Source organism: Ornithorhynchus anatinus, chromosome 20 (genome assembly GCF_004115215.2).
Source record: "Ornithorhynchus anatinus isolate Pmale09 chromosome 20, mOrnAna1.pri.v4, whole genome shotgun sequence".
Taxonomy (NCBI): Eukaryota; Metazoa; Chordata; class Mammalia; order Monotremata; family Ornithorhynchidae; genus Ornithorhynchus; species Ornithorhynchus anatinus.
Genome location: NC_041747.1, coordinates 4222046 through 4249869, shown reverse-complemented (window position 1 = coordinate 4249869; position 27824 = coordinate 4222046). Strand labels below are relative to the sequence as shown.

The following is a 27824-nucleotide window of genomic DNA, read 5'->3' as shown; positions in this document are numbered from 1 at the left end:
AGTGGCAGTATGGGGATTAGAACCCATGTCCTCTGACTCCCAAGACTGTGCTCCTTCCACTAAGCCACGCTGCTTCTCACTAGAACTGTAACTAGAACCCAGTTACAGATCGGCAATTTTAAGACCACCCACTCTCCCCTTAAAGCCTTATTAAACTCACATCTCCAAGTGGCCTTCCGTAATTAATCCCTCTTTTTCCCAAGCATTTGCCTTCCCTTCTGTATTGCTTATGCAGTTGGGTCTGTAACCCTTTAAGCACTTTGATTCTCTGCTCACCCCACCCCAACCCCTTAAAAACTCTAATATTCACCCTTCCTCCCACACCACTTAAGTACAGATCTTTATATTTTGTGCTTCTCAGGTTGTCTGAAGTTTATTTTAATGCCTGTCTCCCCCACTAGATTGTAAACTCTTTTGAAGGAAGGAACCATGTCTACCAATTCTATTGTATTGAAAATGCACTCAATAAATACCTTTGCCAGACCCTGTACTAAATACCAGGGTAGATAGGAGTTATTTGGGTTGGACACAGTCCATGTCCCAAATGGAACTCACAGTCTTAATTTCCATTTTACAGATGAGGGAACTGAGGTACTGAGGAAGGGAAGTGACATGCCCAAGGTCATACAGCAGACAAATGTTGGAGCTGGGATTAGAACCCAGGTCCTTCCGGCTTCCAGGCCCGTGTTCTATCCACTAAGCCAAACTGCTTCTCTGATTTGATTGATGAGAGAGGACCCAAATGGATTTGCAGCTTGAATAGCTCTCCCTATCATTGAGGTCTCCTACAGGACTGGGGAAACCCTTTATCCTGCATTTTTCTAGAACAAATGTTGTAGGTACAGCTTCCCCACTCCTCGAAAACCTTCAGTGGTTGCCCATCCATCTCACCATCAGCTTTAAGACATTTAATCGTCTCTCTCCCTGCTACCTATCCTTACTCCTCTTCTTCTACAACCCAGTCAGTACACTTTGTTCCTTTAATGTCAACCTATTTACTGGGCCCCAATCCTGTCCCTTTTGCTGTTGGCCCTTGTTCATACCTTCTTCCTGCCTGGAACTCTCCTACTTTGCTATAGATCACCACTCTATCCATCTCCAAAGCCCTACATTTCCTCCAGGAAGCTTTCCCTGACTAATCCCTCATCTCTCCACTGTACTTTTCCTTCCTTCCCTGTCACCTCTGCCCTTTCATCTGTAGGCCCTAAGCACTTAAGTACTCTCCTTCCTTCCCCAGTATGGTTGCCTCCTCCATCTCTAATTTAATTTAATGTCTGTCTTCCCTTCATTTGTTCATTCAGCCATATTTATGAGCACTTCTGTGTGCAAAGCACAGTACTAAATGCTTGGGAGAGTACAATATAGCAATTAACAGGCACATCTAGATTGTAAACTCCTCAAGGACAGGGATCTTGTCTACTGACTCTATTCTTCCAAGCAGTGTGAGAAACAAGCATGGTCTAGTGGAAAGAGCATGGGCCTGGGAGTCAAAAGGCCTAGGGTTTTAAGCCCAGCTCTGCCACTTGTCTGCTGTGTGAATTTGGGTGAGTCACTTCACTTCTCTATGCCTCAGTTACCTGATCTGTAAAATGGGGATTAAGACTATGAGCCCTATGTGGGACAAGGACTGTGTCCAACCCAATTATCTTGTAGATACTCCAGTGCTCAGTACAGCGCTTGGCACATAGTAAGTGTGTAACAAATGCCACAATCATTATTATTATTATTGTTCCAAGCACTTAGTATGGTGCACTACACACAAGAAGTTCTCAGTTAATACCCTTGATTGATTGCAGCTGGTGATGGTCAACTGCCCAGGGCTGCACCTGTTCAGCTTTCCATCTGGCACATTCTGGTCAGACTGAAATCCATTTACACTGAGGGGAATCAGCCTCAACCGACATATATTACCAGACTTCATCTTAGATTGGTTTGCTGAAACAGGGCCCATCTATTTTGAGACAAACATCATTCTGCAGCTCCTGGACAAGGTCAGATTAGAAAATGGTGGGGCACTGGCACCCTTAGACCTAAAGAGCAGTAAGATTGTGCCTTTGTGTTCACTGAGTTTTCCTTTTTCTCTACTTGTGTAGATAACGTTTCTGCCACTTCCTTTGATCCAATAGGGAGAGCTGTCCTAATTGAAATACAATCCATTTGTGCCCGAGAATGTGGTTGTGACACGTTTTGTTGTCCCCCTCTCTAGCAGCCACTCTAGATTACACAAATCCTGTTTCTGACTGAACATATTTGTTACTGTTACACTCATTGAAAGCTGAGGATGGATTAGAAAGGATTCCTGGTGCCGATTCCCCAAACCAGGCCAGGTTGGACAGCAGCTCTCAAGCAATCAGTTAATAGTATTTATTTAACACCTACACTGTAGTAAGTGCTTAGGAAAGCAAAAAGAGAATCAGTAGTCATGATCCCTGCCTTAAAGAAGTTTATATCTAGTGAAGTGGGGTAGGCAAGCAGTAAAATAAATTAGGAGGAAGCGATAAAATCTAAAGATAGGTTTGTAAAATTGCTTAGGGAGAGGGGGAGGGAGATTGTCTAAAAGTTGAAGTGACAAGTGCTGAAATGGCAGTGGGGGGGCCATGTAGGTGGGGAGAGGAAAAATTAATCGGGAAAGACTTCCTGGAGAAGAAAGTTACTTTCTTTTTATTTCTATGACTCGGTAGCCTCCCTGGGTTCGTCAGTATTTGAACTAATTTGAAAATCAGAGGAATATTTTAAACTAATTTCAGAACTCCAAGAAGACCATATGAGTAGTTCATGAATAGAATTTCAAATTTTTGAAGTAGCATTTATCTAGGCTGTCTTCCATAATGCAAGAGTAAAGTAGCTAATTATAAAACTCCAGGTGGGTATACCTTAAATATTGCAGTAATGCCGTCTAGAAAATTAAATTGGTACAAGTGCTTTTCTCATAAATGTCCCGGTGTCCTTTTAGAATAATAACCTCCGAACACCTCACAGTACTTTGTCAAGTAGTAGACAAGAACATTTTATGAAGCAGCATGGCTCAGTGTAAAGAGCACAGGCTTGGGAGTCAAAGGTTGTGGGGTCTAATGTGGCCTCCAACACTTGTCAGCTGTGTGATTTTGGGCAACACACTTACCTTCTCTGTGCTTCAGTTACCTCATCTGTAAAATGGGGATGAAGTCTGTGAGCCCGGCTTGAAACAACCTGATTACCTTGTATCTCCAGTGCTCAGAGCAGTGCTTGGTACCTAGGAAGCGCTTAACAAAATACCATTATTATTATTACTGTTATTATTATGGATGGCTAAACTGAGGCCAGAGAAATTTGATTATCTAATCCAGAAATGCTCCAACAGCACGGAGTAGAGTTGAGAATCCCATAGGACCCTTCAGACCCTTCCAAACAATGGGAACGTTTTTCTTTCCCGACATTGAAAGTGAAAGGCTTTTGCTCGCACCCCTCTGATATTAGCCAAAACGCTGTGTACCTCCAGTTCGCACCCACTCAAGTACATTCGCCCTAATCCTTTCAAATGTGAAATCCCTGTTTACGCCTATCCCACCTGCCCCAATCAGATTTCCAACTCTGAATGTTTTTACTTTTCAGTAATCCTACATATGCGTTGTTAAAAAGCCAAGGTGTAGTTGTGTTATTTTTTTCTTCCAACATGGTCTAATCTGTTTACATCAGGTGGTTGCTTTCAGAGGTTCAAATGAAAGATTAACAGGGTCCACTATGCACATAAATAAATCTCGAGAGCACCTGGAAAATCCCGGCTTTCTTGCCCAAGTTCTTATTGCCCAGCCCCCAGATTAAAAGTGCTATCAACTGTGAAGGGCAAATTCGCCGTCGGCTTGAAACTTCGATGCGAGTTGAACTCATTTTATATCTTCGAATCGGAAAAATCCGGACAATTATCCGGAAGGCACGCTTTCTCTATTTCCCAAATCGGTGCCGTGGGAAGGAGCTAGAGGGAGGAGAGAAGGAACAGTAAAACTGAATTGGGGGGAGAGGCGCGGGGAGAGGTGGAAAGTGTCTGAAGTTGATGAACATCTGGTCCAGGCACTTGAGGCGAGGAGACGGGGAGGGAGAGAGAAGAAGAAGGGGAGAAGGAAGAAAGGGAAAGAGAGGGAAGAGGAGAGGGAAGGAAGGGAAAGAGAGGGAAGAGGAGAGGGAAGGAAGGGAAAGAGAGGGAAGAGGAGAGGGAAGGAAGGGAAAGAGAGGGAAGGGGAGAGGGAAGGAAGGGAAAGAGAGGGAAGGAGAAGGGGAGAGGGAAGAGAGGGAAGGAGAAGGGGAGAGGGAAGGAGGAGAAGGGGAGAGGAGAAGGGGAAGAGAGGGAAGGAGGGGATAGAGAGGGAAGGAGAAGGGGAGAGGGAAAAAGAGGGAAGGAGAAGGAAGGAAGGGGAGAGGGAAGGAGAAGGGAAGAAGGAAGGGAAAAAGAGGGAAGGGGAGAGGGAAGGAGAAGGGGAGAGGAGAGGGGGAGAGGGAAGGAAGAGAGGAGGTGGGGAAGGAGAGGGTGGGGGCGGTCCTGGAGTGAACCTGGACTCCAGCGGCCCCTGAGAGCGGGGAGGGGAGAAGAAGAGGAGGAGGATAGAAGGCGGGGATGGAGCCCTAGCGCCCAGGTTGGGCGGGCCTGGCGGCGATAAGTGTGGGCGCCCCATGGGGTGCCGGGGGGCTCGGAGCGCTCGCAGGGGCTGAGCCGGGCCGGGCGGGGCCAGGTGGGCCGAGGTGGGCCAGGGTGGGCGCAGACGGATCTATAATGAGCAGCCGGCGCAGAGCCGCCAAGCCCCTGCTTCGGCGCTCGCTGAGCGAGCAGCTGCGGGACTCCACGGCCAAAGCCTGGGATTTACTCTGGAAAAACGTCCGCGAGAGGCGGCTGGCAGGTCAGTGGCGCCGGGGCCGGCAGTCGGGGGCTTTCGTTGGCCCCGCACCCCGCCTGGGGCGAGGGCTTGTCCCCCCGCGGCTTCCCCGACAGCGGCTTTCTCGGGTCCCTCCGTCCCGCAGCGAAGGGGTGAAGGGCTGCGAGGGTGGAGGAAGGAGGGGACCCCTCGCCCACACAGACGGCAGCTGTCAGGCTCCCTCCACCTCCTGCCCATGAGCCTGGAGGGTGCGGGCCGCCCCCACCCCGAAGGCCCAGAGGAGGGGGGAACCTGCAGCCCCCCACCGGGGAAGGAGGGAAGAGTTGGCCCTTGGCCAACTTGGCCTTCTTGGCCACCAGCTCCCTGGGCCGGGCGAGGACATCTCATCCACCCTGTCCTCCGCCAGTTGCTGGCAATATGGGAGCCATGGGCAGCACCCCGCACCTGTGCTGAGCGAAGACCCTGCCCCAGACGTGGCCCAAGGGGTGAGGCCCCGGGAAAGGGTGCCAGGGGGCGGCCAAACTGTCACCTGGGCGTTCTTTTCCAGCACCCAGTACGGGGCCCCCCACACTTAGAGCAAAATGAATACCCGTCCTTCTTCTGGACTTCTAGTCAGGCCTGAAAACACCTCCTAGGGAGAGAGCAGAACGACTTGCCCTCTTCCTTGTCTTCTCTTTTTCTCCTCCCTTCTCTTCAGTTTCTTCACTTTCCTCTTTCCGAACCCACCTCTCTCCTGCAAACTTTACTGCCAGTGTTGGCCCATGAGCAAGCTGGAGCTACACTGGCGCTGCTACTTAGAGAGCACTGCAGTCCCGGAGATTTCAGGGTCCGGTTCCCCTAGCCAGCATGGCCCTGTATTCTGGCTGGACTTGACTGGGAACAGGAATATGGGATCAGCTCCCTAACAGTGCATCTGTCACATGCTGGGGATGAACCATGAAACTGTTTTTTTCTCAGTCTCCTTGCTTTTTGTGGTGGCCCAGAAAGGGCTGCTAGAAGAGTCCCCAAAAGCTCGTTGACAAAGCTATGCCACCAGACTCAGAAAGGCCTTATGGAGAGTCATTGGTAAGAAGTTTTACTATTTGTAATGGCAGACTGTTCCCTTAGGGCTCCTCTGTTCCTGTGTATTGACTACCCGCTGAGTATGTGGCATCTAACTGCGTAGCCTAGGGGGAGGATCGGGGATGCAGATGTTTTTGTGGGCTGGTGAACTTATTTTATTTAACCTCCAGGCTCTTTAAGTCTGAGTTTATTCTAGTGGCTCTTCATCACCCTTTCACTCTACTTTGTCAGATCGACAAGACTTGGGGTAACTGGGAGAATTTTCCAAGGAAAGGAGGGGCAGAAATAGTCCAAGCGTTGGTGTGGAAAGATAGGAGCCACCTGCCTTTTGGAAGAAAGACTTCTGTGGTATAATAATAAATAATTGTGAGATTTATTAAACACTGACTGCCAGAACTCTGCCAAACACTGGGGGTAAATACAAGCTAATCAATTAGGACTCCATCCATGCCCCACTCCAGATTCTCGGTCTAAAAGGTAGGGAGAGCGGATACCTTATCGACATTGTACAGATGAAGAAACGGGGGCCCAGAGAGGTTTGTGGACAGGGAACGGGTCTACCAACTCTGGTGTATTGTACCCTCTCAAGCGCTTAGTACAGTGCTTTGCAAATAGAAAGTAGTCAATAAATATAATTGATTGATAAAGTGACTTGCCCAGGGTCACCCAGCAGACCAATCGTCTAGCTGGGATTAGAACCCAGGTCTCTGGTCTTCCAGTCCCATGCACTTGTCACTAGATCATGCTGCCTCTGAAAAAAAATGATATGAAAATCCCAAAGACCGAGTATTTAGGGAAAATGTATGTCTGAGGGGATTTACTTTAGGGGAGTTGAAGAGTTTAACTCTGGTTAGAAATTGATTTACGGTAAGCGTCCCACTCCGTCAACCCCTTGAGGGCAGGGTTGGGACTTTTAACTCTACTGTACTCTTCCAAGTTCTTAGTGAGTGCTCTGATATGGTGAGAGATCCAGAGATTTGTGAAAAGAGGTGTGAAATTAGACTGTAAGCTTGTTGTGGGCAGGAAATGTGTCTTTATTGTTATATTGTATTCTCCAAAGTGCTTAGTACAGTGCTTTGCATACAGTAAGTGCTCAATAAATACGAATGAAAGAAAAAATGCTTTATCAGAACACGAATATCTGTTTACCCATAATCAGCTTACTATTTGGCTTATAATGAATGCCAGCAGTTTATTTGACTGGGACCAAGCAGTCTTCTCCGAGACAGACCTCAACTTCTGTTTCCATGAGCAAGTCTGACTGCCTGCCTGCCACAGATCGTGACCAGCTTCATAAAGGAGCTTTTAAATGCAAACTGATTTACTCCTGGCTTTCTTGCTCACAGGGCTAAAATACTGAACTTGGGCCATAAAGAAATGAAATGCTTAAGAAGACTTTCAATTCTGGCATCTTGTACCAGCCAGCTATTGAGAATAAAAGCACCTTTTATATAGGAATGTTTAATGAATAGGTAGACACTTAACAGAACTTCCAGATAAATATATATACCTATCAGCCAGGCGTCGGTATTAACCGAACACTCATCATGGGCAGTACGCTGTACTAGGCACTCTGTAAGCCCCGACCCTCAAGGGCCTTAAGCTCTCAAGGGGATTTAGGACAAGAACGAGTTTGCTCAAGTGACCAAGTTTCTCTTCACCTTTCTCTCCCTGGGCCCCCAGCCACTCTGTCTCGTGCCTTTCTTAGCATTGGCATTCCAGAACTCTTCCTCTCCTCCCACTCCTTGGCTTCCAGTCTATTTCCTAGAGGCTGGCTAAGGAGTTTCGAAACAGGTATTCCCTGAACTCAATGACTCTCAGGGCTAAGTGTTGGAGGGAGAAGCATTGAATAGCGATCCTACAACCATAACTTTTCCTGTGTTCCAAGGAGTTGCTTTCAACTAACTTCATTCTCCAAGTGCTTCAGATGGTGTGATGATGATGATGATGGTATTTGTTAAGCGCTTACTACGTGCCAAGCACTGTTCTAAGCGCTAGGGTAGATGCTAGGTAATCAGGTTGTCCCACATGGAGCTCACAGTCTTAATCCCCATTTTACAGATGAGGCAACTGAGGCACAGAGAGGTTAAGTGACTTGCCCAAAGTCACACAGTTGATAAGTGCAGAGCCAGGATTAGAACCCAAGACCTCTGACTCCCAAGACCAGGCTCTTTCCACTAAGCCATGCTGCTTCTCGGGATGCGACGTTGAGAGTTTGTTAGTATCACTAGCGAGAGAGCCCAGTACTTGAGCATCAGATATAACTGCAGTAATCCAGACAATCAATCAGTCAGTCATGTTTGAGCACTTACTGTATGCAGAGCTCTAAACTAAGCTCTTAGGAGAATACAGTTGTACCAGAGCTGACGTGTTCCTTGCCCACAATGAGCTTGTAGTCTAGAGAGGGAGACGTTATGAATAAATTATGGATATGTACATAAGTGCTGTGGGCTTGAGGGAAGAGTGAAAAAAGGGGGCAAGTGCAAGTGAAAGGGCAAAGCAGAAGGAAGTGTGAGGAGAGCAAAAGAGAAGAGCTTAGTCAGGGAAGCCCTCTTAGAGGAGATCTGCCTTCAATAAGCCTTTGAAGGTGGGAAGAATGACTGTCTGTCGGATATGAAGGAGGGAGGGGTCTCCAGGCCAGAAGCAGGACGGGATGAAGGGTCAGCAGCGAGATAGAGGAGCTCGAGGTACAGTTGAGTAGGTTGGCATTAGATGAGCCAAGCGTGTGGGCTGGATTGTACTAGGAAATTAGGGAGGTAAGGTAGAGGGCATGGTAATTTTAGTGCCTTGAGGCCGATGGTAAGGAGTTTCTTTCTGATACCTAGGTGGATGGGCAACCACTGGAGGTTCTTGAATGACATCCTTAAAGTCCCCATGACAAACAGTGACACATTTAAGTGCTTACTTCTTATAAGCGCTGCAGCAAATTCAAAATAATCAGATTGAAAACAGATTGTATCATTTTCTGGCATCACAGTGTAAGAGAGAGAAGGAGAATAGATGTTTTATTCCCATTTTACAGCAGAGAAAATTAGGCACAGAGAAGTTTAGGGGCTTGCCCTAAGTGAAAAAATCAGACAGAGGTAGAACTGGGTCTCCAACCCGTGGCTTCTGACTCCCAGTCCCATGCAGTTCCACTAGGCCAGGCTACTTCCATCGAAGACATCTTCCTCTTGGTTAATGCTGGGAAGCTAATGTTGCTGGTCCAAAACTGATGTTTGGCTCATGGCAAAGAAGGAGGCAGTAGTAGGTGAGATTTCCAAGTCTGTTAGATCTGGTTCTTCACCACATTTTGTCACCCCAGCCCACCCGTGATTTGACACCTCTTTGATCAGTGTATCAGTATTGCCCATAGCTTCTCTATTCACTTTGTGACCTTTTGACAGTTGATATTTGCCCCACCCCCACAGCACTTGCATATCTGTAAATGAGATATGGTAAAGTATTCATGTTAATGTCCTTCTCCCCCTCTAGCCTGTAAACTCGATTTGGGCAGGGAATGTGTCTGCTCAGCACTTAGTACAGTGCTCTACACATAGTAAGCATTCCATAAACACCATTGATTGATAGTGTTACTTCTGTAATGGGTCTCCAGGTTCTCGTACTGTTTTTCTAATGTTCCGTGTGTGTTTTGATGAGGACCCGTGTCCTTATGATAGTGGAAGAGTTCTTCTGTCTTAGAGGAACCATAAAGTGAAGAGGTAGTCCAGAAAACTGGGAAGCAGCATGGCTCAGTGGAAAGAGCCTGGGCTTCGGAGTCAGAGGTCATGGGTTCGACTCCCGGCTCTGCCACTTGTCAGCTGTGTGACTGTGGGCAAGTCACTTAACTTCTCTGTGCCTCAGTTACCTCATCTAAAATGGGGATTAACTATGAGCCTCACGTGGGACAACCTGATTACCCTGTATCTCCCCCAGCTTAGAACAGTGCTCTGCACATAGTAAGTGCTTAACAAATACCAACATTATTATTATTAAAACAAAGTATGTTTGCGAGCTTCAGGACAAGGGCCTACCTGTCCGTCTGACTGCAAAGCTGATGCCTGATAACCATCAGTCTCAAGTGGGAAACCAGCAGCTTTCTCTGATTGATTAATTTTCTCTGTGGTCTGGCCTTCCTCAGTGAGCTCGGTTTGGCCCAGTGCGGTGACGAATTCCAATCTAAATAACTCTTGTGCAACCTGTGCTGTGTTCTTTCTGCCTGACTGGTGTTCTGGTTGTCCCGGAGAGTCCGGATGTGCAGTGGCGCAGTTGGGATTTTCTTTGCGTGGGGTAGCCTTCCGCTTGTGGTTTCACGGAGGTGAAACCCGTCAGACACTGCAACTGGGTGTGAGATGGGTAATATTGAGAACCCTTTTCCTTGGCCCTCACCCATGTTGTGGGAGCGGTGCAGACGTCCAGATGCGTGGCCCAGCTGTACTGCTGCCTCTCCAGTAGCTCCTCTACCGCTTCCACCTGGATCCCGGGCTCCCTGTTTGGGAACGTTCTCTAGTTTTCCATGGTGAGGGGGACATGGACGTGCCTTGGCTTTCCAGGAATGGTGAAGGATTGTGCTGAGCTATGCTAGGCTTCTTTGCCTAGGACAAGCAGTGGAAGACAACAGACCCTGGAAAGGGGTGTGGTCTGTGGTCATCAATCAGTTGCATTTATTGAGCGCTTACTGTATGCAGAGTACTGTACTGAGCACTTGGGAGAGTACATTATAACAGAGTTGGTAGGCATGCTCCCTGTCCACAACGAGCATGCAATTTAGAGGGGGAGACAGACATTAATATAAATAAATTACGGATAAGTGCCCTGGGGCCGAGGGAGGTCATGGACCAGTGTATTCTTCCTTTAAGCTTCAGATGGCTTTTTGGCCCTCACTGCTTTCTGGCCCTCACTATGCCAAGCCTTGGGTTCCACCATACAATTCGCAGTATTCATCTGAAATCTGGAGATTCCCTATCTATCAAAAGGCCTCAAGTGCCTTTATCTACCCAGACAGCATTCAGAATATGGCATGTGGGCATCACCTCTTGGAACAGGGAATTCAGCGTTGCTATATTTTGTCAGCAGGGTCTGCTTTGTTTAGGCATTTTAATATGTTCATGTTTTTCTAGCAAATATTGCTTGTTGATTTAACCTTTGTAAGTGTTTTGACTGTAGGGCTTGGTAATGATCAAGTCTATCTTGATACAACTTTACTTTCCCTTCCGATGGATTTCTGAGCAGTGGAACTGTCATTTAATAGGCCCTGCTGCAGCTGTGGCTTCTCCATAAATGCCCACGCCAGGATTCCGCTACCTCAGTAGCTGAAAAGAAGATGTGCCTTGCCAGGAGGCCTGTTCAAATCCTAGCTAGTCTTGGCTCTTCCATATTACCTTGTCTCCCTGGTTCTCTCTTCTTATTCAGGGAAGCAGGGTTGATTTCTTTATTCAATAGGTTTCCCTATGTCCATCCACAGAGAGACTTTGCAGTCTTCTCTAAAAGGTAGTCAGCTCTACCTGCAACATCTTTCGCTGGCTCTTCTCTGTCTCTGTGTAATTTGAGTAGCTGGTGGATAAAAGTCCAAAACGCGAAGAGGATGTAAAGTACTCCCTTCAGTAGCCCGGGTTTTAAAATAATCCATTCTGCCCACTTTTGGAGCCTAATTATTAGGTCTTTTTCACTAGATGTTAATGGACCGTATGTTGTGCTTTTATTTCCACTTGCCAAATGCTAAGTATGGTGATATTCCTTCGAAAGATACTTAATAGGTACCATTGGTTGATTATTGTAGTATCAATCCCACTGAATTTGGGGGCAGGGATGCAGAGCTGAACATTTTAACATTTTAAATATTAACAGAGTATTAACGTTTAATGCCGAGAAACAGCATGGCCTAGTGGAAGGAGCCCAGACCTGGGAATCAGTTCTGCCACTTGTCTGCTGAGGGACCTTGGGCCAGTCACTTAACTTTGCCTCAGTTACCTCATCTGTAAAGTGGGGATTAAGACTGTGAACTCTGGGTTGGACAGGGACCGTGTCCAATTTGATTAACTTGTATCTACCCCAGGGCTTAGCATAGTCTGGCACATAGTAAGTGCTTAAATACCACTAAAAAACAAAAAATAAAACCTCCTCGCAAACGCGCATTCCCCACAAAAGTCAATATTCACACACATGTGCAGTTCAACGACCTCCTTGTGGGCTGGGAATTTATCACTTTCATATTTGTTCTTCCCATCTACTGCAATGTATTGTACCCAGTGGACATTCAGTTACTACTATTACTCCTTCTACTGTTGAGACAAGAAAGGTGGGCATTTTTCATGGTGGGTGAGTGGCAGGTAGATCTAGGCACCTTTTTTAATCTAATCTCTATTGACTTGGTGCTGAATTGAAAACCCACAGTGAAATTCTCCAGAGAGTAGCACACCGAGCAGATATGGGTGACTGCAAACATCTTGAACTGCTTTTCAAACGTTTTGGGTTTGATAAAATCCAAATGAGTTTTCCCAAGCCCCCTTCCCCTTCATTTTTAAGCCCTTGTGGATTTTAATGGAAATGGAATCCATATGGTTGATTCTTTTACATTCATGAAACAATATTTTGATGGTTTCAGAGCTAATTGATGTCCAAACCTTTTGATCTTTTTTTAATGGTCTCATTTAAAGTCACTTCTCTTAGACACAGGAAGTAACCGGCTGCCAAGAGTAAACTAACTCAAAACACCAAGCATTACTTTCATTAGAAACTCTTAATTCCATTGAGTTTGAGTGAGTTCTTGTCATGTCAAAACAGGTTTTCAGTGTCAGCAGTTGCTTCCTAGAAGCAGCGTGGCTCAGTGGAAAGAGCACGGGCTTTGGAGTCAGGGTTCATGAGTTCGAATCCCAGCTCTGCCACTTGTCAGCTGTGTGACTGTGGGCAAGTCACTTAACTTCTCTGTGCCTCAGTTCCCTCATCTGTAAAATGGGGATTAAGACCGTGAGCCCCACGTGGGACAACCTGATTCCCCTATGTCTACCCCAGCGCTTAGAACAGTGCTCGGCACATAGTAAGCGCTTAACAAATACCAACATTATTATTATTATTATTCCTATGATGTGATATGAACACAAGGTTATGGACTTCGTTCTAGGGAATGATCAGGAGAGAAAGCTCCTTATTATCACATTACCTCCAAACATTTTCCACGATATCAAAAAGGACACAGGACAGTATCAGTCCATCCATCTATATCCTTTCCTTCTATCTCCCTTCTTCCCTGCTCTCTCTCTCTCACTCTCCTTCCTTCCTTTCTTCCATTTTTACTATAGCTGAGTTAAAAGGATTCTTGAAGCAAAGGGACTATCACCAACTTCCATGCAGGGCAATAACAACTACTGTAAATTCAGTTCATATTGCTGTCATTTATTTTCCCACACCACTGTTGATTGCAATTCTGATTTTCCATAACATAGTTGCTCTTTTTGTTTCTCCAATTCACAATTATGCTAATGTTACTTGTAGGTGGTAAGGATTTACATTAATGATTTATGTACAAATAGAATCTCCCGGCTATAGATGATTGCCTCTTTTAATCACTGCTTCTATACACCAAGAAGCAAAGAGGGGAGGAAATCCACCATACCTGGATATTGTTTTGATTCAATAAGAAACAAATAGAACTTCTTGGTTTGAGGTGCTTTAAAATCATTCATGCGTGCAGTAGAGTTTATTCAAAAGTCACTCTAATATATCAGCTTTTAACCTTGAACTGGTATTAGGCTATCGACCTGGGAGTTAAATGAGGAGTTATATGACTGAAAAACATTGGGATGGGGTGTCATCTCCCATGTAACAAATGTTGTTTCCTTTTTGATCCATAGCCATTTGAGCCATCCTGTAGCACACTTTCCTTTTGTGTGTTGCGTGTGTATTTTTCAGACCAGGAAGATTATGAATTTCAGCTTGTCGGCGTAGATGGACTAAAATCATAACTGGGTTATTTTTAACCATGTTCAGACTGATATCCCATTGTCTAACATGGATCCAAAGGCATTTTATTAAGAAGGCTATCCACTGCATTCTGTATCCCCTAAATCATCCTCATAGGAGTCAGTGAAATGGGGAGTATTTACGGGAATATGTGTTGTAGGTACAAGTTGAGGAGCACAAGCTACAGCTGTTTTGGCTGAAAATCAAGTACTAATAAACTTTGTTCTTCCCCTCCTTCCTGGTATCAGCGAAGTGGTTGGGAAGTGAGTTGTCAGCATAACTGTAAAATAGTTCAGGGCAGGAAAAAAAAAAGCAAATAACTTATTCACTTGGGAAAATGTTGACGTCCAAATCAAAATTTCATCTTGCTGCTGGAATTGTGCAGCTTTCAAATCTATAAGGAACCCAGACTAGGGCTTAGTATTTCACTTAAGAAATAATTAGTTCAACATCTTAGTGATCAAAGCCCCTCAACACTGCTTCAAAGTTCCTCCCAAGGAAATGCCAGTTTCTGACTCTATCTGGGGGGAGGGAAGGATAGAGAAGAGGGGTGGAGGGAAAAGGGGAAGTGGAAAGGGAAAGAAGGGGAGAAAGGAGATAGAGAATGAAAATATATATATATATACACATTTGTGTGTGTGTAGGGGGCAGGTGTGCTCACCTGCTCCTTTCTTTCAGTGGTTGTCTCTCTTTCTGTAGGTGTTTCAGTCTCTCTTTATATTTTTCTCTTCTTCCTGGTTAAGCCTTTTTGGGTCAGTTTCAAGGCTGGTGAAAGAGTAAACGCTTAGCTTCTAGCTTTTGAAGGAGGGTGATGATGGAGGAGGTGGAGTAATTGTGATGCCGGCTGAAGTTCAGAAGGACCGAGTCAAGATAGATAAAAATCAATCAATCAGTAGTATTTATGGAACACTTGTGTGCAGAGCACAGTGCTAAGCACTTGGGAGAGTGCAAGACAATAGAATTGCATAAGAAGCTCAGTCTAGAAGGGGAGACAGACCTTAAAATAAATTACAGAAAGGGGAAATGGTACTGTAAGGTTATGGACATAAGTGCTGTGGAGTTGAGGATGGGGTGAATAGCACATGCCCAATCAATGATCAAAACGAAACCCAAGTCAGGTGTTTGAAAATTATATTTTAAGATGCTATAAAAAACCTACAAAATGTTTTTTTTTTAAGTTGTTTAGAAAGGCACGAAAGCCCAAAGACATCATCTGGGAATAGATATTAGTATATTCCAATATATGATTGAAAGTTCTAGACCATCCAACAACATCTTCTAAGCACCCCAGCCCCACAATACTTACATGAATATTCTTGTACTCTATTTCCCCTTTCCCTAATCTATTTTAGTTAGTGTCTCCCCCATAGATTGTAAGGTCCTTGTGGGCAGGGATCGCATCTACCGTCTTTGATGTCTTGTACTGTCCCAAGTGCTTAATATAGTGTTTGGCACACAGTCAGTCCTCAATAAATACCATTAAGAACATTTACCTACGTGGGTGGAAATCCCACTGCCTGCCCTGTCACCTTCAAATATAAAGGAGAGCTATGTACACACCTACCTTTAGATCTCTATTAAAGATTATATAGTCGCAGTGTCTTTTTTAGGAAATTCTGTCAATAAGTCAAACCCAGACATGCCTGTGGACAATTTCAGGGGCCCAAATCTGATTCTTCTGTAGATTCTCTCCAAAGGGCCTCAGGGCTGAGCCTTTGAGATTTCATTAATAATAATAATAATAATTAATAATAATAATAATATTGTGTTATTTGTTAAGCACTTTGTGCCAGGCACTGTACTTAACACTGGGGTGGATGCAAGCAATTGAGGTTGGACATAGTCTCTGTCCCACATGGGGCTCACAGTATCAATCCCCATTTTACAGATGAGGTAACAGAGGCACAGAGAAGTGAAGTGATTTGCCCAAAGTAACGCAACAGACAAGTCTCTGAGTTGGGATTAGTACCCAGGAAGCCATTAAGCACCTCTGCGATGCTTCATGACAGACTCAAGGTGTGGATTGTATCCCCACTGAAGTTCTTTGAGGGTAGGTATTTGCTAACTTTATTGTGTACTTCCAAGTATACAGTACAGTGTACAAGTGTGAACAAGGGTACCAGTGTACAAGTGCTCAGCAAATGCTTTTGAAGATGTACTGATAGCAGCAGTGTATGGCAGTGAAAGACAACAGGGTTGATTACCTGTCGATAAACCCTACTGTATCTCTTGTATATAAAAACAGAGTCAAGTCCTCTCCCCTACCAGTGCAGTTCCCAGAATTTTGGGGATTGTGGAGAGTGGGGTATATCTTGGCAAGGAGGTGGAGTCTAGAAAGAAAATGTAAGGAAAGATTGTCAATGGAAACAAATCAACATCTTGAAGCAGAATAATCCAGTGAATTGGAGATAGCTTTTTTTCCCAAAGTCATCACAATGATCCGTTTGTTAGCGTGGGTTAGTAAGATATCCAAATCGTAATTCAGTTTCTGATCTAGGAGCAAAGTAATTAAAGTTCTACCGAGCAGCACAATTGCACTTTCTATAGAAAGCAATGATTAAATTGAAGCTTCCGGGCCAGGGAATTAAATTGGGATTTAAATTGATTTCATTTAAGGCCGATGCACCCTGACCAGAACTGCCTGCCGGGATAAAGACCCCCAAAAGAAGAAACTGTGCCAGAAGAGAGGGGTTGGGTCTGAGTAGTTTGAAGAAGGAAGATGCTTTTCATGGATTGTTATCAGACGCTGCTCCTAACATCCTGGAGTAACATTAGTATCCACATTAACATTTATAGAGCCCTTACTGTACTGCAGAGCACTCTGCTCTAAGTGTTCCCCCCCAGACTGTAAGCTTGTCCTGGACAGGGAACGTGTCTACCAAGTCTTATGTTAAACCCTCCGGAGAGGTTAGAACAGTGCTCTGCACACATTAAGTGCTCAATAAGTACCATTGATTGTTTGGGGAATGAGCAAAATGGGAACAAGATGCAATCCCTGCCTTCCAGAAGCTCGCAGTCTTTTGGGAGAGACAACAGGCATCCTCTGTATGGTTAATACACAAAGTAATAAACAAATGCCAAATAGAAAGACCAATTCATGAGAGAGAGAGGTTGGGGGAAGTAGGGGGTGGAGAGTGGGTGAAGAAGCAGTATCATCTAGTGGATAGGAACACAGGCCTGGGAGTCAGAAGGACCTGGGTTCTAGTCCCGGCTCTGCCTCTTGTCTGCTGTGTGACCTTGGGCAAGTCACTTAAGTTCTCTGTACCTCAGTTCCTCAGTTCCTCCTTCTATAAAATGGGGATTAAGACTGTGAGCCCCATGAGAGACACCGACTATGTCCAACCTGATTAGCTCATATCTACCCCAGCGCTTAGAACAATCCCTGGCACATAGCAAGAGCTTAATAAATACCATTTAAAACAAAATGCTTTCTAGAGGCGATAACATTTTAGGAAGGATTTAAGGAAGGGGAAAGAGGTGGTTGAGTAAAGCTAAGGAGGGGGTGTCCAGTTGGGAGGGAAGGGGATGATGGTGATGATGATGATGGTGAGTGACCATAAATGTCATTGAAAGCTTTTACATAGGTTAGATATTGTCTTAAAGAATATTTCATTCTTTCCGCAAAGAAAGGTGAGTCGGGGCCATTAACTGATGCACAATTTTTATTCTTATCCACGATGTTTTTCTCAGTTCAGTTTGCAAAACTACGGCACCCTTTGGAACAAACGGGAAATGAGGAGAGTAGAACAGTTTTCACACTGTGTTTCCCAGCTTTGGAGTCAGTTGCCTTTTTAATAGCTTTTAATTCTTCATATAATTGCTTACAACACAGATTGACCCGTTCTCTATGTGAGACCACTGAAGGAAAGTCTAGGGCTACTTGTTCAAGAGTTTTGGGGTCAAAAAGGAACATAGGAGATGTTCATAAAGCCTGTTATTTATCATGGGGGTTTGCCTATGTAGAGCCTCCTGCATCTTATTTGGAAATGATAGCCATCTGTCTGTGGGAAGCACACTATAGCACACTGGATCTATTCTCCCTCTGATGCGCTGAAGAGTTACAAGGGTAAAGCCTATTTTTGCTAATAGGAGTGACACATGTAAATCCCCCACAGAGTAATGGGAGAAGACATTCTCCATTGTTAGAAAGTTTTGAAAGGCATTCATTATTTAACCCCAAGGGGTTCTGGGAAGAAGAAGAAGAAAAAAAAGCCCATTACTCCCACTTAATCTCTTCCTGGATTCTGACAGTGAGTTTCCCAAGAAGTCTCAGGCTTATTAAAATAGTTCTAAGAGTTAATGCTGATCAATTCATCAAATGATAGGTCATTTTCCACTCTCTGGGTTTTGACCTCCCACTCTCCTCGAATCGGGTGGAAAGTCCACCCAACTTTAGAAGTCAGAATTTGACTCTTCAAGTCCGTTTTCATTTCAGAAGGGTTAAATCCCCCTTACTCCTTCCTGTTTCTTTTAATTCCCTCTCTCCCCCTGCGATAATACTAATGATGGTATTTTTTAAGTGCTTACAATGTGCCAAGCACTGTTCTCAGCACTGAGGTAGATGCAAGGTAACCAGGTTGTCCCACGTGGGGCTCACAGTCTTAATCCCCATTTTATAGATGAGGTAACTGAGGCATAGAGAAGGTAAGTGACTTGCCTGAAGTCACAGAGCTGACTTGTGGCGGAGCCGGGATTAGAACCCATGACCGCTGACTCCCAAGCCCCCGGCTCTTTCCCCTAAGCCATACGGTTTATTAGCATTCTGAATAAAAATGAAAATTTGACAAGTATCTTGGAAATGAGGCCAGTTAAAAACAGTGGTGTGGGTAGTGACAGCTAAGCCATAGGAGGACGTTCATTCAGTAGTATTTGAGTGCTTACTATGTGCAGAGCACTGTACTAAGCACTTGGAATGGACAATTTGGCAACAGATAGAGACAATCCCTGCCCAATGATGGGCTCACAGTCTAATCAAGTTTATGTGCTAATAATAGTTTTAGCAGCATGACTCCGGGCCCAGGAGTCTTTCACTCATGGGTTCTAATCCCAGCTCCTCCACTCGAGTGCAGTGTGACCTTGGGCGAGTCACTTCACTTCTCGGTGCCTCAGTTCCCTCATCTGTAAAATGGGGATTAAGACTGTGAGCCAGAAGTAGGACAGGGCCTGTGTCCAACCGGATTTGCTCGCATTTCCCACCCAGTGCTTAGTAATTTGCTTGGATCCTAATAATAATAATAATAGTATTAAGCGCTTACTATGTGCAAAGCACTGTTCTAAGCGCCGGGGGATACAAGGTGATCAGGTTGTCCCACATGGGGCTCACAGTCTTAATCCCCATTTTACAGATGAGGTAAACTGAGGCCCAGAGAAGTTGTTACCTGCCCAAAGTCACACAGCTGACAGGCGGTGGAGCTGGGATCAGAACCCATGACCTCTGACTCCCGAGCCCCTGCTCTTTCCATTGAGCCACACTGCTTCTCTAGTAAGCGCTTAACAAATACCCGGTTGTTGTTATTAGCGGTGATAGTAGTAAGAATACTTTTTGAGTGCAGACTGAGTGTGATCCACTTTACTAACCACTAGAGAGAGTACCATAAAAGTGCAAGGCATTTTTCCTGGCCACAAAGTAACCTCCAGTTAGCCGGACATACCACTCTCGAGTGCATGTGTGAGGAAGGGTTTGTTAAAAGCTTCCCCTCTAGTGTCGAAGTACAGTGCTCTGCACATAGTGTGCCTTGATTGAGTGGTCCTCAGTTGGAGTGAGCGAAATGTCACTTTTCAGACTTGAGGGACCACGGAATAGGTACATGATCCCGCAGAGTGGAAGCCGGACCCGCCCGTTTAGAGGCCTAGACCTCTGATCCGATGATTACGGAGGGAGGTTTGATCCGAGGTTTGGGGAGCATTGGTTGTGGCACGCATCATGCCTCATCCACATTTAAATTCTGTTTCCTTGGCGTTTCTTCAGGTTGCGCGCAGCGCTGTGGTTTTCCGGCCCCACGCCATCCAGGAGGCGGAGCAAGGAAAACTATCAGGGAGACAAGTGGAGAATTCCACTGAACAGCTGCATTGTAATACTTCTCTTCCTTATCCACATGAAAGTGTGCTTGGGATTGTCGGAGAGCTGTTGCTGCCTAAGGGGTCCTCAGATGTCACCGGGGCGACAACAAAGGGAATGCACAAAATGGGCCCTCTGTACCCCTGGCGATTTAGGAACCCCGAATTCAATTATTGCATAACAAATTGTCTGCATGTGAAAGACAAAGGAGAAGTCAGAGAATTGAATTGCAAGGCCCCGTCGGTTCTGAATTTGATTTTTTTTTTTTACCCACTTCAGCTTCTGCCCTACTCTGGGAGTTTTGGAGCTTCGGTTTCTCATTTTTAAAAATTTTTGCTTTTATAAATGATAGCAATTTTGCGCTTACCATGTGCATTAGCATTGTTCTAAGCACTCGGGAGAGTACAGTACAAGAGAATTAGCAGACACGTACCCTGCCCATAATGAGCTTAGAGTCTGAAGCTCCTTGTGGATAGGGAGTGGGTGCGTTTATCGTTGTGCTTTTCCAGGCGCTGAATACAGTGCTTTGCACACAGTAAGCGCTCAATAAAACTGATTGGCTGACTCAATCACTGTGGGGCAGGTGTGGGCGGGCCACAGGAGAGGAGGGGAGGGATTCAGTAAACTCTCTCTGGGAGCAAAATGTGTCCGTTTGCTGTTGTATTGTACTCTCCCAAGTGCTTAGTACAGTGCTCTGCACACAGTAAGCGCTCAATAAATACAGCTGAATGAATGAATTCAGAGCATGGGAATGGCACAGGGAAACAGGAAATGGGAGGCACTTGCAGGTTGAGGAATTGGGCAGGGACAGGGAAGAAAACCATGTTAATGAACAGTCATACTTGGACGACAGGTGGGACTTGAGGTTTGGAAAAAAAGCATTCCAATATATTTTCAAAGAATAATTTTACTATTTAATGTCAAACCTTGTAATATTTTCATGGTCTGTTTTTGAAGACTCTATTCCTTAAAATCAACAAAACTGTGGTCACCCTAACTCCTTCCTTCAATACCACAAAACCTGCCCACCCTTCAAATGTTCAACATCTCATTATTGAATTATTCTCCTTCGTAGCTGAAAAGTGAGTATCTTTATTCTCCACTGTATTGGGTGGATTTGACGTAAACAAAATACATTTCTCAGAGCTTCTGTACCCTGACACTGAACATGAGACTCTTCAAGGTGTTAACAGAAGAGTGAGCAATGTTGACCAGTACAATTTGGAAGGGAAGCTTGGTTGGTGTACCATAAATAGCTCAGGAGCCCAAATTCTAGTTCCTTGGAATGCAGCCCTTGCTTTCACAGAAAGTGTCTGTGTGTTCATTTAAAGTCTCAGAAACTCCAGAATTGAGTTTCCAGTCTCGTCCTGAACAAACCCGGTTTCCAAGTGGTGTCCACCACATTGCTCACCACAAGGAGCTTGTTATATAGGCCTTGAGGAATGTCTTAGGCTGGGAAAATGGCAGAGAATAGATTCAGACAGATGGATTCTGACAGGGCTCTCTTTGCTAGCGCGACCCTTCGAACAAATGTGCAATATTTCTGTGGAACAGGTGCAGCTACCAAATATGGATCAGCCGCTATTGGCTTCAGCTAACACTGTTATTACCTAAAAATTCCTTCATCCGATCTGCACATTTCACCCTCAGAAGGATCATCTCTGCCACTTGTCAGCTGTGTGACTGTGGGCAAGTCACTTCACTTCTCGGTGCCTCAGTTCCCTCATCTGTAAAATGGGGATTAAGACTGTGAGCCCCACGTGGGACAACCTGATCCCCCTGTGTTTACCCCTGCGCTTAGAACAGTGCTCTGCACATAGTAAGCGCTTAACAAATACCAACATTATTATTATTATTATCGTCTTGTATTGACAGAGCCCCCAAGGTTTTCCCGTCGGACCAGGCGTTGTCACGGCACAGTTTAAGCCGTCAGAAAGTGATGCACTTGGGGGAGTTGCCGTCCAGCAGGTGGAGCAAGGAAAACTATCAGCTATGGAGACAAGTGGAGAATTTCCACTGAACAGCCCTGATCCCAGAACCTGAACCCTAAGCTGTAATAATCATAATAACTCTGGTTTTTAAGTGCTTGCTATGTGTCAGGCGCTGTACTAAACACCGTGGTGGATACAAGCAAATTGGGTTGGACACTGTCCATGTCCCATCTGGGGCTTACAGTCTCAATCCCCATTTTACAGATGAGGTAACTGAGGCCCAGAGAAGTGAAGTGACTTGCCCAAGGTCACGCATCAGACAAATAGAGCCATGATTAGAACTCATGACCTGACTTCCAGGCCCATACTCTATCCACTACACCAAGTTGCTTCTCCTGTAGATGTGACCTCATGGTCTCCCCGCAAAAGCATGCAGTGCTTGCCCCCAGTGTTTTCTCTGCAGAGATCATGCAAGGGGGCCAGAGCGGAGGAACACTAAGAGATGGGTCAGATTGACTTTTCTTCTCCCCTTGTCCTTCCACCTTCCATTTTTTGAAAACGCCCCAACTACACACTTAGACACTCACAATCACCTTTAACGCTCCTATACTTATCACCTTAGAAGCAGCGTGGCTCAGTGGAAAGAGCACGGGCTTTGGAGTCAGAGGTCATGAGTTCGAATCCCAGCTCTGCCACTTGTCAGCTGTGTGACTGTGGGCAAGTCACTTCACTTCTCTGTGCCTCAGTTCCCTCATCTGTAAAATGGGGATGAAGTCTGTGAGCCCCACGTGGGACAACCTGATTCCCCTGTGTCTACCCCAGCACTTAGAACGGTGCTCTGCACATAGTAAGCGCTTAACAAATACCAACATTATTATGACTCTCTAAGCATTCATTTATCTTCATGTCCCTATCTGCAATTAGTTTTTGTCTGTCTCCCCTCTGGACTGTGCGCTCTTTGAGGGCAGGAATCATGCCTCTATTGTACCCACCTAAATATTTAGTATTGTGAGTGTTATATACAGAATAAGCACTCAATCTATACTGTCGATCGAGCCATCCAGCATTACGTATTTTAGCGGGGAGCCTTTCCATGCTGTCCCACGAACCTCTTCGGAGGCTGGGGGATAAGGAGGCAAAGGAGGATGAGAGGTTGTGGGGAGGACGAAGTTCTGTTTTTCAAAGACTCCTTCGCACCAGCTTAATCCTGGCCATATGACTGAAGGGAAAGTAGGAGAGTAAAGCGCCTACTATGGTGCTCCACACACAGGCAAGGCTCAGTCCATACCATTAACAATCGATACAGTGAGAAGCAGATGAAATGAGACAACTAGGGTGTCAACTTTGGATTTTAAGTGCAGGGATGGGAGTGGGGAAGAGATTTTTAGGAAGATGTTAACATTTGGGCAAAGCAGCATGGCCTAGTGGAAAGAGCATGAGCTTGGGAGGCAGAGGACTTGGGTTCTCATCCCAGCTCTGCTACCTGCCTGCTGTTTGACCTTGGTCAAGTCACTTAATTCCTCAGTTTCCTTATCTGCAAGATGAAGATTAAATCCTACTTCCTCCTGTTTAAGCTGTGAGCCTTTTGTGGGACAGGGACTGTGTCAGACCTGATTATCTTGAATCTGTCCCAGTACTCAGTAGAGTGATTGGCACTTAGTAAACACTTAACAGATACTACTGTTGTTATTCTGAATGAAAATGGGGAGGAGGCAGGCCCCAAAGAGCTAATAGGCCAGAAAGCCACCATTTTGGGCCTTTTCTGCTCCGACTGGAAACTCCCACATTTGGTCAGAGAGGGGGATGAGCAAGTCTGGAAATCCAGCTCCAACTGCTTCACTGGAGAGTAATAATAATAATGATGGTATTTGTTAAGCATTTACTATGTGCAAAGCAATGTTCTAAGCGCTGGGGTTGATACCAGGTAATCAGGTTGTCCGACGTGGGGCTCACAGCCTTTAATTCCCATTTTACAGATGAGGGAACTGAGGGAAACAGAAGTGAAGTGACTTGCCCAAAGTCACACAGCTGACAGGCGGCAGAGCTGGCATTTGAACCCAGGACCTCTGACTCCCAAGCCCATGCTCTTTCCACTGAGCCACGCTGCTTCTCGTGAGTAGGCATCTTCTCGAGAGTAGGCATCAATGGTTAAGAATAGAGCACTGCCCTCTGTGGATGATCCGGAATGTATCTTCCCATTGCTGGGCCCTAGCGTTCCCCAGGAAAAGGAAACAGAGCGGGGAGCTCCAATTGATTTTCTTCTTTAACCACGGCTTCTCCTCAGAACTCAATCCACAGTGGTTCGATAAATCTGGGAGGAGGCCAACCTATTTCAGTGTAGCTCATAAATCTCGGATGCACTTCTCGTTCATAGTGACGCGGCAGTTAATCACCTCTGTAAGGCCCATTGCTAAACAGTGTGACAGAAGCCATTTTTTAAGTCGGATGAATATACTCTCTGAGGAATTTCAACAAATGTCGGAGCAGGGGCCAGCCTTTGGGCCGCACAGCCAGCTTCTTTCCATATTCGAGGCCGAATTTCCAAAAGACAATGGCCAACTTCCATGGTCCATGAAGCCTAATGTCTCTTGGGTATTTTTCCAATGTTTTCCTTGGAAAACCTGCTAAATTGCCTCAGAAGATGAAGCATTGGTTCAGGTTTCAAGGGTTGTCCTGTAGAGCCCAACACACATTCCCCCGCCCTCCTGCAATTTGCCCAAGACATTCTGTGAGAAGCAGCATGGCATAGTGGGTAGAGCACTGGCCTGGGAGTCAGAAGGTCATGTGTTCTAATCCCCGCTCTGCCACTTGACTGTTCTGTCACCTCGGGCAAGTCACTTTACATCTCTGTGCCTGTTACCTCATCTATAAAATGGGGATTGAGACTGCCACACCATGTGGGACAGGGACTGTGTCCAACCTGACTTGCTTGTATCCACCCCAGCACTTAATACAGTGACTGACACATAGTAAGCACTTAACAAATACCATTATTAATGATTAAGAATGCTGTTAAGGAATTAGGAAGTGTTCATGTGTACCTCGTTTGGCTGTGTGTGTGTGTGTGTTTTGTGTATTGTAGCAGATGAGTGCTACTGTGTGAATATTCCTGCCGGCTGGGTTTGGACCAGGTGAATCTGTGATACCTGAACAAGACCTTAAAGGATCCAGCCAGTCGTGTGCTCAGAGACTGCTTTCTCCCCACCTGTCTTTTTTTTTCTTTTTAAAATAATAATAATGGTATTTAAGTGTTTACTATGTGCCAGGCATTGTACTAAGCACTGGGATGGATACAAAGTTGGACACGGTCCATGTCCCATATGGAGCTTGCAGTCTTAACACCCATTTTTACAGATGAGGTAACCGAGTCACAGAGCAGCTAAGTGACTTGCCCAAGGTCACACAGCAGACAAGGGGTGGAGCCGGGTTTAGAACTCAGGTCCTCCGACTCCCAGGCCCGTGCTCTTTTCACTAGGCCACGGTGCTTCCCGCTACTTCACTGTAACTTTCAGCCAAAGTGTGTAGTGGTGATGCATCAGTTATTCAACAGCATTTATTTCTTCCAGCAAGAGAATCTCACTTCAAGAGAGAGAATAGTTACCCCAGCTAGGTGACATCTAGTTCCTATGATTGGCAACCAGGAAGGGAGAGGGAAGTAGTAATATGTAATATGAGGGCAAAATGTGTTGCTTGTCTCCAAGAAGCGTGTGAAGGTAAATATTAGAAGCTCAGATTTTGTACCATAAAATAAAAGGAAATCTTTGGACAAACAATGGAAATGTTTGGTAGGCAGGAAGTTAGAATTACCAGTTTATTTTTTTTTTAAACTTCGAATTGTCCAGTTTGAAAACCACACTGCTGCTGCTGAGATTGTATCCATGAGTGTCTATCACACTGAGACTCTCTTGCACATTTGATCGTGCCGGTCAGTGTGGTACTCTGAGACTCATTGCCCACCTCGACAGGACAGTAGAGTCAGGCACCTTTTTGGCCCTTTGCCGTTCAGGTAAAATTTGCTCAGACAACAGTGGTTAAAAAGTTATGCCCCATCGCCAACAACAGGAAGTACATTTCAGTAAAGACCCCAAGGATGTTTGCAACAATGGATGGAGTGTCATTTTTCTGAAGAAAAGCACTCGGTTGATTTACAAGGAGTTGTTTCTGCCAACTAAAAGTACAGCTTGCTTTCAAGATGTTTAGATCAGTTATTAATAATAATAATAATAATCCTTGTTAAGTGTTTCTTACACACTAGGGTACATACAAGGTTGAGATAAGACTTAATCCTCTTCCAATTGATTTTTATCCCCATTTTACCAAGGCCCAGAGAGGTGAAATGATTTGACCGGTGGTAGAGCCGGGCCAAAGCAATCAAGATTTGGCAGCAATAAGGCAGAATGGGATTGGGAGCCAAGTGACCCAGGTTCTAGCTACCGGCCTGCCATGTGACCTTGGGCAAGTCACATCACCTCTCTGTAAAGTGGGGGTAAGATACCCACACTCCCTTCACAAAAGTGTGCATTTCTGACGTGCACAGGGAAAGAGGAAAACATTCTCCCTTCAGCTAGATCAGTATAGTACCCACATGTAATGAAAGCCCATATTCATGGGGTTGTATTATGCTTTTTTTTATATAAGGAACCAACAGCAGTTCTAGTTTGATATCAAAGCCAATACAGAAGACACTTGGCAGTTTTTTATTAGCTGAACTCCACTAAGTTACCAAAAATGATGTAATTACAGCTCTTTATCAGCTTGACCAGATATATTGAATTTCCAAATACAGATTTTATACAGATTGTTGGGGAAGGAGGGGCAGTGGGAACAAATCATGTTATTGTACTAGAAAAATGTTAGGTCAGCCCATTTTCTCTTTTCAAAATGCACTTATCAAAATGAGATATCAGTATTTTATGTTTCAAAAATGAATCATGACTCTTTCAAACCCCAGGCAGCAGACTCCAAGGCATGGAAATGGGTCCAGTGGACAGAGTGCTAGTCCCCACTCTGCCGCTTGCCTACTGTCTGACATTGAACCTTAGTTTCCCAATCTGTAAAATGGGGATAAAAATGCCTATTCTCCCTCCCTCTGCTTTAGGCCCTGGACCAAGTGAGACAGGGACTGCGTCCCATCTGATTATCATGTATCTACTCTGGCCTTTAGCACAGTGCTTGACACAAAGTCTGTGCCTTCTAAAAACCACCATTTTTTTCTTTTTAAATCCAGTGTAGGTAGGGGAGGGAGAGAGAAGGGAAAGGATTCTCTGTTCCCTCTACTCTGGGCAACTCACTGAGCCACAATCACTAGGCTTCATCGTCGAGGACCACCACTACCCAGAAAGTGATATTGGTTTGCTGTGCTCCCCTTCCCCACGCCCCCCAAGAGCTATCTTTCAGCTGGACTAGTCTGACCTGGGCTATCCACTGGGCTTCCCAGTACAGTCAGAAACACGTCATTCAAGTTAGGATGAAAACTTATCCCCATTATACAGATGAGGAAACTGAGTGTCCATCCAGATGCTTCCCGTGAATTGAACCTCTGCAGCTGGGCCCACTGGGGTTTCACAGGCCACTCTCTGGGCAAGGGGCAGAGCGATTGTTAGAGACCTTGGGCGGCTGGCCACTCTGCCAGAGGAACTCCGGACCCTCAGTCTTGGAAGAGGTTCACGGCGCATTTATTGTCGAGGGCAGATCAAGCCCCACATGGGAGGAAATGGCTATTCTCCTGAGACAGATTAAGCTTTGGCTAAGATATTTTATTGGAAACGTGAAAAAAAACACAACACCCCACAGGTCATTAATTGGGTCCAGATTTAGCTACTCCAAATAGTGTAAGGTTGCAGTGGCCAGATGCCTTCCCACATTTTTATACTACAAACTCTGTTTTCATTTAATGACCTAATTTCTCGAATAGAGTTCGTTACCTCAGTTATCGTCCACCATCCTTCGTCTGTGTATCCCTGGAATGGCCTGGAAAATTTTCTTTAAGAG

At 45.3% G+C, this 27824-nt stretch overlaps 1 protein-coding gene across 4 annotated transcripts in view; it reads left to right on the top strand.

The window, feature by feature from the left end:
• STARD13 (StAR related lipid transfer domain containing 13) overlaps positions 1 to 27824 on the top strand; it is a 245975-nt gene that overhangs the window by 110516 nt on the left and 107635 nt on the right. Inside the window, exon 1 of one of the 4 annotated variants that reach the window (XM_001511019.6) lies at positions 4555 to 4868. The exons of the other annotated variants lie outside the window; for them this stretch is intronic. Coding sequence (XP_001511069.2) covers positions 4745 to 4868 — 124 coding nt within the window. The 5' untranslated portion in view covers positions 4555 to 4744. Of the gene's footprint in view, positions 1 to 4554; positions 4869 to 27824 lie in introns of those variants that run through there. 4 annotated transcript variants of the gene reach the window in all.